Here is a 20959-nt window from a genome sequence, read left to right as displayed (position 1 = left end):
TAAATGGCATGGGACTAATCTTTCCAGAGGCACAGAAAAACATCATTTTTGGATTGTTAGATAGCACCATATGAATGCACATAACTCAATATGTGCATTTTTAATGTAAAATGCCCCTTATTAACTGGGAACTGAAAACATTTACTTCACTATACTATTCACTTATGCACCTAATGTGAGCTTTCATTTTCAGTGTGACAATCGAACCAGAAGTGTATAAAACAATGCAGCACACTCCTGTTTATAAGTGCTTATTGTTGTATTCTCATACTGTGTTTGACAATCTATTTTAAAAAGAGTAGGTGCCATACACTGCACAGTAAGCAGTACATCATTCTTCTGTTCTGAATATAGACAGTTTCTTGCGGAGGTGAACGTATGATAGCTGCATACATTTCAGCCCACTAGTATAAATGCATCCAAAGCAAGCACATGCAGTCTCACTGTAGGCATGTAGTTACATTCATAAAGTCAAAGCAGAATCTGATCAGATCCCGCCTTTGCATATATCCTCCAGTAGGTGTCAGACCTGTTTTGGAAATGCTTAAAACCATTTCAGAAGAGTTTGACCTTTGCTCTAGTCTCTGACTCGCTGTGATCCAGGATCTTTGGCTGTTAAGGATTTTTTATTTAATTATTATTATTTATCCTAATTTTTATCTTACAATTCTGACTTTTTTTTCAGATTTCACAGGTAAGAAAAGTCAGAAATGCAAGTTACAACTCTTTCTCACAGTTTCAGATTTTTCTCTGATTTTATATTTCGCAGTTCCTTTAGCTTGTATCAGCCACAGAATAAAAATAAAAAGGCAACTTTTAATCTAACACTTCCGCCTCTTGTTTGTTTGGAGAAACAAGTGTAAATTGTAAGATTTAAACTCAAGATTTTGAGAAAAAAGTATGAAATATGAGATAAGTGGCAATTTCCTTTTTTTCTCCCAAGGTGGAAACAAGCAAGTAAAGACTTTTACAATGTTACAATACATTTCTATTGCAAATAAACGTTGTCTTTTTAACCTGTTAACTGTCACTGCACCTACGTTTACATATTACAATTAAATCCTAATTTAATCATGACAAACTATATATCGTTGGAGATGTCTAAGACTCCGAAATAGATATTTTACCAATCTTTATTTTGAAAAATTATGTAGGAAATGTAATAGATTAATTTATGGCAAGAGTGCACCTCAAAAACCTAGATCATAACAGGAGTTCTGACCTTTGTCAAAAAAATAAGTCTTCTTTGTTGCCTTTTTCTTTAGAAAAGATCAAACTTTATAAATCATCAGAAATTATATATCACTTGAAAACTTAAAATCTCAAAATCCATCCTTTGAAACCCATTTTAAAATCAAACACTGCATTACCATCAAAATCATGTTACAAAATGTTTTCAGTCATGATTTATAAAAATGGTTTGGATCATGCACTTTCAAGTCTATGTTCAAAAATGTGAGTGACAGTCAACAGGTTAAACACACATTAATCAAATTATCCTGAAAACTGACCATCGTGGTTTCCACAAAAATATTAAGCAGCAAAAACTGTTTTTAACATTGACAATAACAAATAAAAAAAGTTTCTTGAGCACCAAATCCGCACATTAGGACAGTTTCTAAAGGATCATGTGACACATGGAGTAACGGCTGCTGAAAATTCAGCTTTGCAGTTACAGAAATAAATGAACATACATTAAAATAGACTTAAAAATATATACGTTTTTCTAACAATATTGCTGTTTTTATTGTATTTTTTTCATCAGATAAATTCAGTCTCGTTGAGCATAAGAGACAAGAGCATAGGTGACTTAAAACATCTTAATAACCCCAAACTTTCGAATGCCAGTGTTATTACGCCTGAACTCAGTACAGACATAATAATAAAGCATTTCAAGCAATACAGGCAATGCATTAGAATCTCCTCAGGCCGTCTGAGAGATGCTGAGGCTCTTACACGTGTGGTTCTTACTCACAGTGCCACTGCTTCATACCAGCCGTGTCTTAAGGACATCACTGATGTTGTCATAGTGGAGACAGGTCATTTGTCAAATCTCAGCCTGATAAGACATTAACAAAGACTCCAACTCTGATTAGCATCTGTATGAGACAGCTACACATCTGCACTGTGGTTGAGGCGACTTTTGGGACAATATGTTACTCGTGATCCCTGGTGCACGGGCAGAGAAGCCCTTGACGAGCATCGTAACAAAGAAAGATGTAGAAAAGAGGGTCTAGAAGGGTGTTGAGTCCATAGCAGATCTGATAGTAAAGGTAGAGAGACATTTCCAACGCACACTGGTCTTGTTCACTTTCTGTGAGAAGCAGGGTAACAAATCTGTAGCCGACCACCAGGTGATAAGAACCAAAAATGACAATGAAGATGACAGTGATGACAACCAGGGTTGTGAGAATCCTGCGGCGTTCGTGATCCGCGACAGACGGGGAGTTTCATAGAGTCAGACCGATTCGAGCAGAGGTGTATCTGACTGTCAATAAGAGGACAGAAAGGCCAAAAGGTTATGCATGATTTAGTTATGATTGTGTTTACAGTACATTCCTTTAAAGAGACAGACGCTGTATCAGTGTTTGTCATCTGTGGAGTGGCATTTTTCATGGCATGCTAATTCATTCCTAGGCCTGTGTGCTGAGACAACATGTTACTAATGTGCCAATAAATACGGGCTGGTTAAAAGTTTTTTCTAAGGTAAACAATGCAGGTGGAGTCAATGACAAATTAGAGCGTCTGCGATAATAAAGATTCGAAATCACACGTGCCAAGTTCTCAGAAATGTACTTGTACTCTCAGTATTCATGTTGGTTTCACAGGGTTTAAAAAACTTTTTATACTATATCTTATACTATAAAATTAAAACCACACACACAAACACACACACACACACACACACACACACATACACACACACACACGTTTGTTTTTGTGTAAAGTGGGTTCATCCCATAGGCGTAATGGTTTTTATACTGTACAAACTGTATATTCTATGGCCCTACACCAACCCTACACCTAACCCTAACCCTCACAGGAAACTTTGTGCATTTTTACTTTCTCAAAAAAACTCATTCTGTATGATTTATAAGCGTTTTGAAAAATGGGGACATGGGTTATGTTCTCATAAGAAACCCTCTCCTTGTAATACCTGTGTCATACCCATGTCATTATACAGAGTTGTGTCCTGATATATCACACACACACACACACACACACATCAAATACAGAAGTAAAACATGAAAATATATACTTTACACCATGAATGAATAATACATGTGCACTTCTTATTTTTAAAACCATTTTAAAATGTTTTTTAAATTATTAATTATTTATACATATACATCATTTTACAACCTAAACTATCCCTATCTTGTCAATAAGTAATTTTAAAAGACTTGTTGACCTTAACACACGGGGTCAACAGATGCCCTCCCTGTGATATCACTTCCTGTTTTATTTTTTGTATTTTTTTTTTTTTTTGCATTTTGGTTGCACCAGATTGATTTGGCTGATTAATAATATTCATACATTTCTAAGAAATAATAATAAAATGAACTATGTAATATATGTCTGACGGCAGAAGCTCTGGGAACCCTGGCTGCTTTAAATGGCCAAGGACCGCCCCGAGAGGCCATATGCAACCAATCACATTTAATTTTGTGCCACGTCATGTTTATGGGCGTGGACATGTCACAATAACAGACCAGTGTGTAAATCTCTAAGCCACAATCTTGACATATCTCACATACTAATCTAGCGTTTGGTGGATCCTGATAAATGCTCACTGACACAGTTATAAACATGATGGCTTTCTTCTTCCATTAGAGGGGGTTTGGTGCCATTGGCATCTTTGTTTCTAAGTGGACGGTTAATAAATGCAACACACGTCTTCTGGAAATTCTGTGGAATTCAACCAATCAGATGAGGACTTTGAAACTCCTGAAGTGTTTCCAGTAAAGTGTGCCGTATGCATCAGATGTTTAGCCAGTGATCCAGGTGTGTGACGTCTGAGGCTGAGACTAGCTTCGCCCCGACAATGACCTCATGACCCCCTGCTCCCCATAAAAATATAAATACATTATATTTAGAAGTTAAAAATATGCTCAATGTAGAAGAGGTGCAATGCACAAGTGAACAGAATTTTTAAAGAAATTGTTATATTTGGACTAAAAGGAGCATTATTTTCTTAGTCTTTTTAAAGGTCCTGTTCCAGTGACAAGCTGTTGTACCCCAAAGGTATAATTCACTACATTTCCTGTATATAGTCTATACATCCACAACAACTTCTGAAAAAAAGACAACCCTTTTATTTGTATGGCCATCACATAAAAAGGTCTAAATCCTGAGTCTGGGGCCATGGAAAATAATAAAGGTTCTCTCTTGCACTGCACCTTCACTTTCTTTTCTACATTTTCCCCAATATTTCTGCACCCCCCCCCACCCCCACCCCCACCCTTTTATTTTCTTTCCTGTCACTTCCTCACCAGCAGGTCTACAGAACTGTGTCCACCTTGTTGAAAACATTCACCTCATTTCAGTGTGTTAGCAAAGAAGGTTATTTATCTTAAAATTACTTAAATACCCTAGATTTAATAAACCTATATTTCATACAAATATTCAGACAATTTTTTTATCTGAAAATGTTTTTTTTAAAGAAGTATCTTCTGCTCTCCAAGCCTGCATTTATCTGATACAATGTACAATTAGAGCAGTAATATTGTGTAATATTTGTACTATTTAAAATAACCGCTTTCGAATGGAATATAATTTTAAAATGTAATGTATTTCTGTGATCAAAGCTGTATTTTCAGCATCATTCCTCCAGTCTTTATATTGTCTGTATCTGTTGTTTAAAGCATAATAATTATATATATAAGGAATAAATTACATTTGAATAAAAGATTTTCACAATATTATTGTTTTGCTGTATTTTGGATTAAATAAATGAAGGCTTGATGAGCAGAAGAGACTTCTTTAAAAACATTGAAAATCTTTCAGATCAAAACCTTTTGACTAGTATTGTATTAAAAAACAATTTCTAAAGTGTCTAAACTTCATATTTCATGTTTTTTCGCTGAAATAATATGTTTCTTATTAGTTCTTTTCTTATCAGTTGTGTACATTAGGGTTTTATCTTACATCTAAAGTTGTTTAATTAATGTTTTTTTTTTTTTTTTTTGCATTATTTTAATATAATGTGTGTTTAGTGTTTCTGTGAATAACACTGTATAAATCCCTTCTCAGTTTGTGGAAGAGCTGTTTGTGATGAGCTTTGATTCATCATGTGACTTTCTCATCACCACCTGTTTTTAGTTTTACAATGGTTCAAAACAGATATTAGTACTTTAATATGCCTGGTTTATTAACATTACATCAGTTAGTTAAATACCTTTTTTATTGTGAATTTAAGTTAAGTCTGTAAAACCTAAAATGTTTTATTAATTGTTTTAATTTATTTTGTTTTTTACAGTGTATAGCGTATTTCCAGATGGACCTGACCCGCACCTGAAGCCCTGAACTGGTCAGTGATGTTGATACAGGTCACTCTTTCTTCTGGCCGCTTCCTCTCCCTCATCGAGTCGCGCGCATCGCTTCTGTTCGGAATGGTTTGAAGGACGCGCGCATCACGTGAGCGGATTCATGAAGCGCAGCCCTGACAGTCAAGATTTATTATCATCGATTTATCATCGAATTAAAAAATTATCACTTTGGTACATTGAGAAGGCATTACCTTTGCCATCATCTAACACACCGAGTGAAACTTTGAAAACACTAAGAACTGAACAACATTTAAAATGTCATGTTTAATAAATTAATATTCACTACCATTCACAAGTTTGGGGTCAGTAAGACTTTTGTATTTTTAGAAATTAATACTTTTATTTAGCAAGGTAGAGCACATTAAAATGATCAAAAGTGACATTAAAGACTTGTACATTGTTACCAAAGATTTCTATTTCAATTAAATGTTGTGTATATATAACATTTTATACATCAAAGAATAAAACAAATAAATAAATAAAACAATTATGTTTTCCCAAAACGATTAAACAGCTGTTTTTTAACATTCATAACATACATTTTATAAAGAAAAACTAGATATAGAAAATAAATGTTTATTGAGCAGCAAATCAGCATGAATCATGAAACACTGACGACTGAAGTATTTAGCTTTGCCATCACAGGAATAAATTACTGTATTTTAATCATATAAATACAGCAAATAAATGCAATAAAAATTACTTCAAAAACATATTTTGTATTTTTTTTATGTTGTAATGTCTAAATTCACTTAAATTTTTTTTTATTCAGACAAACCATGCTAAATATTAATATCAAACATAACATGAGAAAACTCAACATCAGACAAAAATATAATACTTTTCATCTCCAGTTGTTCTTTGACATATAGATGAATGTTAACTTACTCAGAAGCATGTCTTGTCCACGACATTTGAATCTTCTAAATGTTCATTATACATGTTCAACCGAACCACTCCTCCCAGCAACCTCAGACAATGGTTAAGCAACCTGAGTAGATGTCACACGATACCGTTTTACTATGAAATAAATGTCTGTCATGAGACTCCACAGCAATTACCAGACAAAACACCTGTTGTTCCAGAACCTGTGCTTATATTCCTTAAAAAGGTAATGGTAAATAGACTGCAATTATATAGCGCTTTCAACAGACCCCATGGCCATCCAAAGCGCTTTACAAGTTGCCAGACTGCGGTGTCAGCCATTCAAGGCGCCATCCAGCTCGTCGGGAGCAGCTGGGGTTACGTGTCTTGCTCAAGGACACTTCAACACTTAGTCAGGTGGAGCCGGGGATTGAATAACCAACCTTCAGGTTTGTAGACAACCTACATGAACCACTGAGCCACTGCATGCCGCCCATGATAAATATTCTCACCTCGTGTAGGTCTGGAGAGTGTCTTCTGCATGTCTAGCTCCACCACATGTGCATGAACCTGTGTATGCAGTAGAGCGGAAAGTTCTGCCTTGTCTGACCAGGGGCTTTTTGATCATTTTCCCCAGCACGAGGCCACTTCTACTGTTTTTGAGCAGCAACATCCTGAAGCCTTTCTCCTTCAGAATAAAAACACCCTCCTGCCTGCTGGCTATTATGTGAGGCTAAGATATGAGAGAGTCCAGGCTGTTCTTTCAGATGGAAGGACCCCTGAGAGACAAGCTGTAACACCCTTATAGTTGTTTCCATGTCCCCTGTGATCACCCCTCTACCCCGCGCTTACCGACCTGCACTGAAATTTTGAATGGTGCATCTAATCAATGTAAAAGCAAAGTTCCCAAACAGTAGAAGTTTTAAATGCCAGTAATCCTAGAGAAATTTTGGTTTTGTGATGCATACCTTGCATGCATAAATTAAATGATTTATTTTTAAACATGCATGTTTGTTAAGAGCATTAAGAATGCTGCTGATTCCAACAGTAGAGGCTTTTTTTCTGCAGATGTGAACATGTGGTAAATGAATAAAAGCAGGAAAGAATTCATGACCTGAGGTAAGAAATACCAGGAGGTGGATTAGGACTGAAACAAGCAAAGAAGTTGCCGCTTGAACCTTTATTGATGATTTAAAACGCATTCACAGTAGGAGAGGGAACAATATCAAGGCTGACATGAAAATACATGTTGTCGGCTTCTATTACGTTGATTTATGAACATAGAAAGTGTTGAGGAAAAAATAAAAAGAACATCATACAGTTTGTAAGAATTTAATGCAAACAAAAAAAGTACAAAGATTGCTATACTTCATTATTGAATTTACATGAGTTTGATTAGTCGTAACCATAAAATAAGAAACTGGTACTGAGAATCCTAAAGTATTGTTTAACAACATTCCATAGTCATATTAATAAAACAAACTCAGGTTCACCAAAAGAGAGCTTTTCCATTCACATTTTAGTACATTCATGCATTTGATAGACTTATATCCAAAGCAAATCACATTGCATACACATTTAATCAGTTCAAGCTTTCCCTGGAAATAAAACCAATGACCTTGGTGTTGCTAGCACCATGCTACAGGAATGACTTAAGCAGTACATCTTTTGTAACATAATTATATATGAAAAATAAGAATAATATTGGTCTGCTGCATTTAATTCAGTGTTTCATCAGCTCTTCAAAAAGAACATATCAAATGTTCAAGCTTGATTCATTCCACCTTCCTCTTTTTGATTGACTTCCTGCAACACAAAAGCTTGCAGACATATACTGAGGTCAAAAGAGCAATCACAATGAATGTCAGCAGAAAAGCCAACACATCTAAGCTATGATAAGAGTACCAAGGCAAGTTATTCCCCTCTGGACGAAGGTGAGCTGCTCCTTTGTGTCTGATAACATACTCGATCCAAAAAGTGGCTCTTTCAAGGGGAGTCAAGGGTTGATCGCGGTGCAGCTCGGATAGTTTGCGGACGCTGCTTCGGTACAGCGGGTTCTCGAGGACATCTTTGAGGGCTTCAAGGAATTCTTGCGATGTAAGTGTTGCGACCTGAAGAACTCGAGCCGCACCTCGAACCTGCAGTCGCAGAACATTGTCAAACTGGTCGAAGAGGAGCGGCAAAGCTAAGACGGGAACTCCATGGTAAATAGCTTCGTACATACCATTGGTGCCCCCATGAGTGACAAACGCACGAGTCTTTGGATGGCCTAGTAGATCATTCTGAGGAAACCACTCTTGAAGTAAAGTGTTGTTTCCCAGAGTTGAGGGTCGTTCCCCGTGGTAGCGCCACAAGACTTTCTGAGGGATCTCAGCAAAAGCTGTAGCAATGGCCTCTGTGATCGCTGTAGGAAGAGCGCTGACTACTGTTCCCAAGGACATGATGACAACGCCATGCTCCCCGGAGCTCTGCATAAACTCTTCCAGCTCTGCAGGAAGTGCTTGAGGCGGCTGACATTGAAAGCCACCAATGTAGACCACGTTAGGCATGGAGGGCCGTGGAAACTCGAAAACAAAGTCCATTCTCATCAACCAAATGTCAGCAGATTGCTGCATTGACAAAAGATCAGCGCCGGGAGGGAAATGGCGCTCAAGCAGTTCACTGTAAATTGGCACGATGATGCATCGCTCCTTGAAAACGCTAATCAGATACCATAGGAAATTTTCCGTCCGCTGTAGGAAGTTCATTTGGTCGTGGAGCAATGAATTGTACAATGGGACATAGGACGGAGGAGAGGGTGCAATTTGCATGTGAGCATCCCCTGCATTTAGCCAACGTACATTGTAAACCATGGGGAGTTGGAGGAATTTGGCTAACAGGACACCGGCTGGGAATGCAGGATCTGTTAACACCAGATCAAACTTAGCTTCTCGCAAGCGTTTGACAAGTCCTACATCGTCCAAAACGGCAGAAATCATTTGAAGCGCTCCATTGTGAAACACCTTCAGCACATTGGCGATATCTTTCTGCTGTCCCAAGAAACGGAAGAAAGGCGACATCCTCTGCAGCTCCAGTGCCCTCTCTATCAACGTCATGAAGTAGTCAGAGCCCACATCTTCGGTCTCCATTGGGTCGACTGTGATGGTGCTGTAAAGGGAAGTATTTTCTTGGATATACCAACTTTTAGAGGAACGCACCACGGTAAGGCTATGACTGTGGCTGTGGAGGTTTCTCAAAATGACTTTCATGTTCACCCAGTGGCTACAATCCTCGGGCCACACCAGGATATTCCCACCATGACAGCAGCAAATCACAAAGAGAAGACCAGTGAGTGAAGATAGCTGTTTGGACTTCATCTTTCAGAAAGCTGAAAAAAAACCAAACAAGAAATGAGAGCACAAGATGTTTATAAATATTTCATCAGGGCATTTTATTCCAAAATAAACACATAGACATTTCAGTAGCACTTTAGTATAGGGTCCAATTCACACTAATAACTAGTTGCTTATTAGCATGTCTATTATTAACATATTGGCTGTTTATTAGTGCTTATAAAGTACATATAATGCATGACATCCATAATCCTACCCAATACCCTAAACTTAACAACTACCTTATAAACTATTAATAAGCAGCAAATAAGGAGTTATATAATTCAGGCAAAATCATAGTTAATAGTTAGTTAATAGTGAGAATTGGACCTTAAAATAAAGCGTGATCGACATTTCACATATACACAAGACATGGTTATAATCGCACATAATTGTATTAATTTTTTTTTGGTATTTTATTAAATCCTAATAATATTCTAATTTGTTTTACATTAAAAATACAATTATATATTAAATAAATAAATAAATAAAACAGTATGAATCGACATACATCAGCTACATAAACAGTAAGAGCTTACCATACAACCAATACAATGCAAATATCTTAATGTTGACCAATAAGCATTTCTGACAGCACCTTAGGAAAAAAAAAACATTAATTTCAAATCAGAATGAATGCATTTTTGTTTTTGATTCGTTCCGCATCTATCCCTCCTGGAATAACCGGTTCGTGTTTGTAGATCATAATCCATTTGTGAGCTGGAACGAATGATACTGGACACTCTGTACCGTGTGTCAATCTCCAGATCTTGCTCTGGAGTACTTCAGTGTTCAGAACAAGATATCTGTCTCATCCTTGATGGCCAAGCCCTTACTGTTAGGAACTTGTCCCTATCTCTTTCTTTCCTAAATCCCACCTCCCCTCCAGCTCCTCCGACTGGGTTACTCTCTTCATCTGTCTGTCCTGTCACTGTGGATCTGGAGCGCAAACAATCCTCCTTCAGCAGAACAGATGGCCTCAAACACCCTATTAATCCTTTACCAAAAAAAAACAAAAAACGCCTTCAACAGGCTTTTCAACAAGTTACATCATGCCTTGTGCCAGTAGAGGAATTAACATTTGAAACATTATGATAACACATGAAATCATCAGACCTCACATGTCACAGTTTTAGTCTGGATGTCCTGTAAAGAGCACATTCAGTACTTTCCAGAGAACCCAAATAACCGGATGTTTCACCTTGAACACTCCCTCTCCTTGGTTTTTAAAAATAGCTGACATTAATTTAGTAATAATTTTGTACATCCTTTTTGATATAGGATAACATTTTGTAATTATAATTAAAAAATCTGATTAATTTTAAAATTGTTTGTCATAAATCAACATCTCAGGAAAATGTTACGTTGGGCTTTAAATCAAAATATGCCTGTTATGAAACAAGATATAATTCATACATGTCCACTGTAGAGGACGAGAGGATTAAACGCATGTTCATTATGCATTTTGAAGACAAAATAATTGGATAGGGAAACAATATTCTTATGAAATATTAGATATTACTATGAAAATCTGGCCAATCTGTATCAATATTCTTATGAAATATTAGATATTACTATGAAAATCTGTTTAATTTACACTTATTACAATTATTAAACTTCTTTTTCCAACATGCTGTCCCAACAGCACTTTAATATGCAAATTAGAAACAGTGCATAGATAATATTGTGCTTAATGGGAAAAGTAGTTTATGGGATTTTTAAACACATATTGCATAAATCAAAATGGTATATCAAATTATTTTGTTTTATATTTTATTACATACTTTAGAACCATCCTTAAACAAAGTTTGGTATAGAAAAAATCCTGAAAACTAAAAATCTATTGATTTAGAAAAAAACAAACAAACATTGTTTTTGCCTTTTCATATCTATTCTTGTCATTATTTATTTTTAGAAAACGGAGTCATGGAGGACATAGCGTAACATATGATTTTTTTTGTGCCATTTTCTTATGCTCTAAACAAAGTAATGACATGATAAAAATTCTAAATTTACAAAGCTGTATATTTCTGGTTCTCAGGAGGTTAAGGCATTAGCAGTATATGAACTAAAACATATGTGGGTAAAGCTTTACTTTACCTTTTGTACGACTCCGCCAATTCAGTCGATGCGCCGGCTGTCTGGTGCAAACACTGCCAAAACAAGTTTTGGATTTCCCAAATTTATACCGATGCACTCAACACAGATATGATCATGTCCAGCCACACTGTATAAGACACGCTAAAACAGGCAAACCACCTGCCTTTGCCAAACCTGCTTCATCTACTTTGTAATCCGAGATCTAAAGTGGCCTGTGGTCAAAGATTTGGATCAGCTTTCAATCCGAGAGAAGAAGAGGAAACTTCTTCATTTATCCTGTGACGGTGGGGCGAAGGAAGGACTGGAAACAATAGCGAGTTAGACGATTTAATGAAAATAAATAAACAAACAGGAAAAAGACAATGATGCTGGGAAGACAACAATCCAAGATGGTGGTGAGGTGGTGAGGAATCCGGATGATGACGGTGAGAAGGCAGCAGGAGAGTATGGCACAGGAACTACGGGGAATAGAGCCGAAGGTAAGTGTTTGTAGCTGATTGGAAGTGCGTAGAGTGGATGAGGTTCTGGGAAAACACGGACATCCAAACGCAGACAACACTGAAGCCAAACAAACAGGGGAAGCGACATTAAACAACGATCTCACAAACACAAGACGTGAGACAAGCCAATATATAGAGAATGAGTAATGGGTGACAGCTGCTGCTGATGACAATTAACGGAGACGCCCACAAACTAATCAGTGCAGACGCGAAACACACAGACTTCACCACAAAGTGCAAACACCCAGAGATCACGGTTTACCAACCGTGACAGTACACCCCCCCCCCCCCAAGAGCTCCTCTTGGAGTTCCCAGAAGGGCCTACCTGCTGATTGTATTGATCAATAAGGGAGTGATCCAATATGTCCCTAGCAGGTACCCAACTCCTCTTCTCCGGACCGTAACCTTCCCATTCCACCAGGTACTGGAATCCACGTCCCCTCCATCTCGAGTCCAGAATACGATTAACCGAATAAGTCGGTTCCCCATCTACGAGATGCGGTGGCGTGGGGAACCGGAGTAGGCGGATTAATACGTGCATAAAACACGGGTTTAATTTTGGACACATGAAAGGCATTTCACATATACACAAGACATGGTTATAATAGCACATAATTGTATTAATTTTTTGGTATTTTATCAAATCTTAATAATATTCTAATTTGTTTTACATTACAAATACATAATATATAAAATAAACAAATAAATAAAACAGTATGAATCGACATACATCAGCTACATAAACAGTAAGAGTTTACCATAAAACCAATACAATGCAAATATCTTAATGTTGACCAATAAGCATTTCTGACAGCACCTTAGGAAAAAAAAAGTTAATTTCAAATCAGAATGAATGCATTTTTGTTTTTGATTCGTTCCGCATCTATCCCTCATGGAATAACCTGTTCGTGTTTGTAGATAATAATCCATTTGTGAGCTGGAACGAATGATACTGGACACTCTGTACCGTGTGTCAATCTCCAGATCTTGCTCTGGAGTACTTCAGTGTTCAGTACAAGATATCTGTCTCATCCTTGATGGCCAAGCCCTTACTGTTAGGAACTTGTCCCTATCTCTTTCTTTCCTAAATCCCACCTCCCCTCCAGCTCCTCCGACTGGGTTACTTTCTTCATCTGTCTGTCCTGTCACTGTGGATCTGGAGCGCAAATATCCTCGTTCAGCAGAACAGATGGCCTCAAACACCCTATTAATCCTTTACCAAAATGCCTTGTGTATCCTCCTATACGCTGGAGGTAGTTTGAGGCAGACTGTCACCGGACTGTCACCGGACTAATGATCTTGGTGATAGTAAACGGCCCAATAAATTTGGGAGCTAATTTATTAGAGACAGAACGCAGAGGAATGTTACTAGTAGAAAGCCACACCTTTTGACCCACGATGTAAACGGGAGGCTTTGACCGGTGGTGATCAGCCTTGGCCTTAGTGCACTCCCTCACCCGGAGCAGAGTCTTGCGGGCTCTGGTCCAGGTGCGGTTGCACCTCTGGACAAACGCGTGAGCGGAGGGGACCGCGACTTCAGATTCCAAACTGGGAAAAACTGGTGGCTGGTAACCTAAACTGCACTGAAACAGAGAAAGGCCCGTAGCTGTCACTGACAACGAATTGTGGGCGTACTCCACCATAGAGAGTTGACTCCAGGAAGAAGGATTCTTGGAGACCAAACATCGCAACGTCCTCTCTAAATCTTGGTTGGCTCGCTCAGACTGTCCGTTACTTTGGGGATGATAACCCGAAGACAAGCTAACGCTTGTAGCACTTTACAAAACTCTTTCCAAAATTTGGATATGAATTGAGATCCCCTGTCAGAAACCACGTCTACCGGGAGGCCATGAAGCCGAAAGACGTGATGTAGGACAGTGACCGCTGTCTCCTTGGCTGTAGGTAATTTGGGCAAGGGAATGAAATGTGCCACCTTCGAGAACCGGTCCACTACGGTCAAAACGACCGTCATGCCATTAGAGGGCGGGAGAGCGGTAACAAAATCTAGTGCGATGTGGGACCAGGGTCTCGAAGGGACAGACAGCGGTTGAAGAATCCCATCAGGAGGCCGGTTAGATGACTTACCACTGGTGCAAACCGAGCAAGCCAAAACAAAATCGCGGACGTAACGAGCCATACGTGGCCACCAGAATCGTTGTTTAACCAACCCATTAGTTCTACTTATCCCTGGGTGAGAAGCTACATTAGAACAATGACCCCACTGGACAACCTCTGACCTTAACTCCTCCGGCACAAATAAACGGTTCGGTGGACAACCGGACGGAGGCGCTACCCCTTGTAAGGCCGTCTTGACCTTCGACTTGACCTCCCATATGAGTGCTGAAACCACTAACTTCTCAGGTAAAATATACTCGGGAGTCACCGGGCGGGCGGAGGGATCAAAAAGACGTGATAAAGAATCGGGCTTGACATTCCTGGAACCTGGGGGGTACGATAAAGTAAACTCAAAGCGACCGAAAAAAAAGTGCCCACCGAGCCTGCCTGGAATTGAGTCTTTTGGCAGTTATAATGTACTCTAAATTCTTATGATCGGTCCAAACAATAAAAGGTACCCCTGAACCTTCCAGCCAGTGACGCCACTCCTCTAATGCTAATTTGACGGCCAACAACTCTCTATTGCCAATGTCATAATTACATTCAGCAGGAGATAATCGATGAGAGAAAAACGCGCAAGGATGTCCCTTATCATCCGAAGCAGCACGTTGGGACAACACTGCTCCTACCCCCACCTATGACGCATCAACCTCCACCACGAACTGCTGTGTGGGATCAGGGGCCACAAGGATGGGAGCCTAAACAAAGCGGCTTTTGAGGTTAGCGACCACCTGAACGGAGTACTGGGAGAGGTCAAGGCTGTCAGAGGTGAGGCTAGTTGGCTGAAATTGCGAATGAAACGCAGATAGAAATTGGCGAACCCCAGAAACCGCTGTAGGGCCTTACGGGAATCTGGAGATGGCCAATCTATCATAGCCTTAACCTTGTCAGGGTCCATACGTATTCCCACGGACGAGATGATATATCCTGGGAAGGGAACAGACTGTGCATGGAATATGCATTTCTCCGCCTTGACAAAAAGCCCATTCTCAAATAACCTCTGGAGCACTCGTCTGACGTGTTGAAAGTGTTCCTGGAGAGATGAAGAAAAAATCAGTATGTCATCCAGGTAAACATATATAAACTGATCTACCATATCTCTCAACACGTCATTAATGAGTGCTTGGAAAACCCCAGGCGAGTTGGAGAGCCCGAACGGCATCACCAAGTATTCAAAGTGCCCTCTAGGGGTATTAAAGGCGGTTTTCCATTCATCCCCCTTCCTGATGCGGACCAAATGATAAGCATTACGTAAATCCAATTTTGTGAATACGGATGCTCCCTGCAACCTCTCGAAAGCTGAAGACATGAGTGGTAATGGATAGGTGTTCTTTATCGTGATGTTGTTCAGCTCTCGGTAATCAATGCAAGGTCGCAGAGAACAATCCTTCTTACCCACAAAAAAGAATCCCGGCCCCGCTGGAGAAGAGGAAGGACGGATGAACCCAGACTCTAAGGAATCAGAAATGTATTTCTCCATGGCCTCCCTCTCAGGAATAGAAAGAGGAAGAATCAATGAAATTACCTTCGGCTCCGGAGTCCAGAAGGGTGTGACATTCGTGAGAGTGATTCTTCCACCGCAGTTTCACCGGAAGGAGGGTCGATGATGTCGTTGAGGACTTCCCAGCGGAGATCCCACCCGATAGTAGCCTCAAGTTTACTACCGGGCTGGCTCTTTTACCGGGCATGAGTAGATGTTGTGTTCTGAGCCTCCACAGTATAAACATAGTCCTTGGGATCTCCGCCGTTCCCTCTACCTCCGGGACAGCCGAGCTCTATCCACCTGCATGGCCTCGTGGTCATCGACGGGACCGACCGCGTTCTCTCGACTCGAGCACCCCCTAGCTGGAGAGATGGTATGACGCGTTGGACTAGGCTGGCGACCCAGGCAGTTAATCCGTGCATCAACTCGTAAGGCCAAGTCGATGAATCCGCTAAGTGTGGGTGGCAGCTCGAGGAGGTAGATCTCCTTTTGAACACGGTCGGATAACCCATGCAGGAATCGATCCCACTGCGTGGCCTCGTTCCACTGGCACGCGGCCGCCAGGGTACGGAATTCGATGGAGTAATCCGTGACAGATGACGTGCCTTGACGAAGTTCAGAGAGCTGGTGAGCGGCCTCCCTGCCGGCCGCAGCTCGATCGAATACCCTCCTCATCTCCTCCGAGAGGGCGTGGAAAGAGGCACAACACAGATGTTGATTTTCCCACTCTGCCCTCCCCAATAGGGCGGCCTTGCCAGACAGTAACGTGAGCGTAAACGCCACTTTGGATTCCTCGGTGGAGAAGGTGCGGGGCAGCAAAGCGAAATGCATAGAACATTTATTCAAGAAAGTTCTGCAAAAGGCTGGCTCACCGGAGTAGCTTTCAGGCGCCGTTCTGTCCGGAAGTGATCCTGGGGGGTCTTCCGGGAGACGGGTGGCGCAGGCGGTGCGATGGGCGTAGTGGGAGAGGTGAGCTGATGGATCTGCTGGGTGAGCTCGGACACCTGTGCCACCAGCGCTTGGACAGCGCGTCCGGTGTTCGAGATGCTCTCCTGCTGCTGATCCATTCCTTTCACACTGTGGTGCATAAAGTCCGTGAGGGTGTTGGCGCTCACTGCTTCCATATTGGTTGAGATCGTTCTGTGACGGTGGGGTGAAGGAAGGACTGGAAACAATAGCGAGTTAGACGATTTAATGAAAATAAATAAACAAACAGGAAAAAGACAATGATGCTGGGAAGACAACAATCCAAGATGGTGGTGAGGTGGTGAGGAATCCGGATGATGACGGTGAGAAGGCAGCAGGAGAGTATGGCACAGGAACTGCGGGGAATAGAGCCAAAGGTAAGTGTATGTAGCTGATTGGAAGTGCGTAGAGTGGATGAGGTTCTGGGAAAACACGGACATCCAAACGCAGGCAACACTGAAGCCAAACAAACAGGGTAAGTGACATTAAACAACGATCTCACAAACACATGACGTGAGACAAGCCAATATATAGGGAATGAGTAATGGGTGACAGCTGCTGCTGATGACAATTAACGGAGACGCCCACAAACTAAGACGCGAAACACACAGACTTCACCACAAAGTGCAAACACCCAGAGATCACGGTTTACCAAGATCCTTAGTTGCCCCTTTTTGAAGTTTTAGGTTCTGCACTGAATCATGCGGCAAAATTTGGGCACGTAAGAAAAGGAGGGTCAAAGGAGGGCTATCTCCGCTCACACAAGGCTTTGTTTGCCAGAATACAGTTTGTATGGGTTACTCTTAGAGTGAAATGCATGTATTCATTCATGTACAGACATTCTTAAGGTTGCTTTTCTGTTCACAGTTTGTACTTCAGGTTCATTTCATGCATTTATTACCTTAAATTCATTTGATTTCAAATGGTCACTTTGGTTTACACCATTACAATTATAATAACACGACTTATATAAATACAGAGATTATGATTGCAACCAACAACCATCATTTTAAAAAAGTTTTTTAAAACAATACAATCAAATGCAGAAATGTTCATGTGATTTTTATTAAATATTTGGAAGCAATACATTCTTGCAGTACTGATTTGGAAATCTGGATCAATGACTACCAAAAATAAAATAAAAATCTTCTAATCCTGCATTCTCTCACTCACTCTTTTGCAAAGATTCCCTAAAGAAACTTACAGAGAAAAACAGAACTTGCTATAATAACATTTACAAGAATTGTTACCACATCCAGACTATGGTAGCTCTCCCAGGAAGTGGACTGAACTATGTAAGGCCAATCAGAATTGTGAACATGCATTCTGCAGAAACGTCAAAGGACTGAACGCTGCAAAATATATTTTGTCCTTTTCCAGCAAAAATAAATAAACATCCTTAAATCTACCTGCTAAATATACAGTACATTGTGTACATTCTGAGATCGGTTTTTATCTTCATCAAATAGTTTTACCTTGTTTTTAGCATTAACACTCACTCAAATGTATTAATGCTTAAAAATAATAAATAAATAAATAAAAATGTATTTATACTAAAAAAAAACAGTCTTTATTTATTTATTTTTGTTGCCAAAGATTTAGAAAAACAAAACAAATTCAAGAAACTGACTTTCAAGTAATTGACTTTAAATATCAATAAATGGAAACAAACATCCAAATAAAATATCCAGCCTAAAAATCTTGAAATCAGTTTTTCAAACGAATTTTGTGCTGTGCATTGCGATTGTTTTTTTTTTTTTTTTATAAACACTGCGAACAAAATTGTTTAAATAATCCTTGAAGACTTTGAAGTGTTAAGCTGGCTGACCAGAATACTTTGTTTTCCTGCAGTTGGTTTAAGTTCAAATATCCAGTGTTATTTTGACACTCAAAGAGGTAAACGGAATTAGGATTTTATTTTATGTTTAAAATTGCTGCGTACAACTTTTATCATGGTTAACCTTCGCATTTTTTCCTCAAACTTATTTTCAGAGCCAAGTGAGCAAGAAGAAATCAACACATGTCTTCAACTTAGACACATGAAGAAGTCTTAAATGGTCCAAAAAAAAAAAAAAAAGAACAAAAATTCCAAGCTGCTAAATCATCTAATTAAGATACAATACAAACCACTTGTAGATTACTTATCTTGGAAAGATCTCACATATTTAGGCTTGTTTGCTGCGGTGAGACTTTTAAAAGAGAAGGCAAGCTGCCAAAAGCATAAAAACTTGGTTATGTATGTATGTATACAATGATATATGGTCTCCAGAGTCAATGTCCAACTCCAACAGTATATATACAGTATATATATATATAAAATAAATCACTTCATCCATCAATGGAAAATCTCAAGCAACTTCCACGGTGGGTTAATCTGATGAGATCTTCAGTTAACCCACTGTTGTTGTAACCTGTGTTGTTACAACAGGTTTTGGGGCGGAAACCACCACTGAGGGAATTGCTAAGACCGCAGGTTGAGCATTAACCACCATGTGATTTGTACTTCGTCTTTTTAATTCTCTTGCAATTTGGCACCAGGAGCAAATGTTGCAAAAGGTCACATACATGCAGTCTGACGCCAACCCGCCCTGTAAAGAAGCAAATCATGATTAGTTGCTCAGAAATGTTTAATTAAGTGTACTCTTGTTGATCTGAGAAAAAGCAAAGCCCAGACACATTTTTCCTTAATTATTATGAGCCCCAAAATATTCAGGGATGTATAAAATGTGGGCAGTTAATTTTTTACATACATATTTTTAACATTTTAAATATATAGAGACTAAAACCAATGCATGGTGGTTGCGTAATGATAAAAAAACATTACCAGAAGATATTATTTACAGCAATGTGTGTATGTACCTTCAGTTTGACTGTGTGTTGTTTAACATAATAAGATTTCTATCAACTGAAAGCATAAGTTATCCAATGCTGTTTATTCACTGATGCTCTTCAATCAGCAGTGCCAAAAATAAAAGCAAAATAAAAGTTTAAAAATGATCAAAAGGGTCAATTTTAGCATTGTATTTTTTAAGTCTACTATCAAATAATTATATTTTTATTTCATACTCCCTTTTTATTTTAAAACATAATAGCATTATCACACTTTATTATTTTTTTTGTTACTTTCTTTCTTTTTTAACTAGCTAAATAAAGAGATACTAAATATTATCATCAGCAATATTCATTTATTTTTTATAGTTATATTTAGTGTGTTACACATGTGCAGTTCAGGAACTAAACCAAATCTCCAGATGCTCTTATTAGAACCAGGCCAAAAAACTTAGTCAATATTAATAATCCTTAACTTTTTGTAGATGGTCTCTCATTTTCTGATGAATGTTTTAATAACAGTTTTTTTTAGAAACCATATTACCATATAAATTTGTCATGTCAAATAAAGTAAAAGAAGTACTTTGCTTAATTATTCACGTGATCCTGTAAATGTAGCTGCAGCGAATACATTCATAGTGTTTGTGATAAATGTACCTTTAGTAACATAACAGTTGAAGATAGTGAACTTTTATTTTTCTATTGTCTTTCATTTTAGGTTGACTTTAGAATAGACATAACCAAAAATTAAACAAATCCCGTGGGCGTGGCCTAAGGGCCGCTGATGTAAATAATTGAGTAGCTCCTCCCCCTACAGATGTAATCTCACTCCAAACCTTTGATACAATGTGAGAGCCCAGGAAATTCATAAACGTTAGTATATAAAAAGAATACCATGTCCAAATCACAATGGTATTGATGGGATATATATGTCTAAAAACAATAACAGAACGTTTTGGTACTTTTTTGCACGACACATACCTGTATGCCATATCGATTTCTCACAGAAGCCCGCAGTGCCATAGACACCGGAGGGGTGCAGGCACAATTATCAATCATGGGCAGACAGCAAAACTCCCCAAAATCTGATGCGGTGGAACAAATAAAGCAGAGGGGACACCACATGGCGAAGCAGCCTGGAAAGAAGCAAATACAAATACAGATCAATTATTTAATGAACCA

The 20959-nt window shown here is 39.0% G+C and overlaps 1 protein-coding gene across 2 annotated transcripts; it reads right to left on the bottom strand.

The window, feature by feature from the left end:
* Positions 1-8188: 8188 nt before the first annotated feature.
* LOC113079117 (UDP-glucuronosyltransferase 2B31-like) lies at positions 8189-12475 on the bottom strand. 2 transcript variants are annotated; one of them, XM_026251318.1, is made up of 3 exons: positions 11885-11927; positions 10324-10382; positions 8189-9780 (listed from the first exon to the last, which is right to left on the bottom strand). In XM_026251318.1, exon 3 carries the CDS (start codon positions 9767-9769, stop codon positions 8189-8191), a length of 1581 nt encoding a protein of 526 aa, XP_026107103.1. In that variant the 5' UTR covers positions 9770-9780; positions 10324-10382; positions 11885-11927. The 2 variants fall into 2 exon arrangements, with proteins under 2 accessions (XP_026107103.1, XP_026107104.1); XM_026251319.1 differs by lacking the exon at positions 10324-10382 and having other exon boundaries at positions 11885-12475.
* Positions 12476-20959: the final 8484 nt, after the last annotated feature.

The sequence above is a fragment of the Carassius auratus genome, unplaced genomic scaffold (genome assembly GCF_003368295.1).
Source record: "Carassius auratus strain Wakin unplaced genomic scaffold, ASM336829v1 scaf_tig00027223, whole genome shotgun sequence".
NCBI lineage: Eukaryota > Metazoa > Chordata > Actinopteri > Cypriniformes > Cyprinidae > Carassius > Carassius auratus.
This window is presented reverse-complemented; position numbering and strand designations above follow the sequence as displayed.

What these genes read in the sequence shown, in the direction of transcription:
- LOC113079117 (XM_026251319.1), bottom strand. Translation starts at nt 9,769, where the DNA reads ATGAAGTCCAAACAGCTATCTTCACTCACTGGTCTTCTCTTTGTGATT.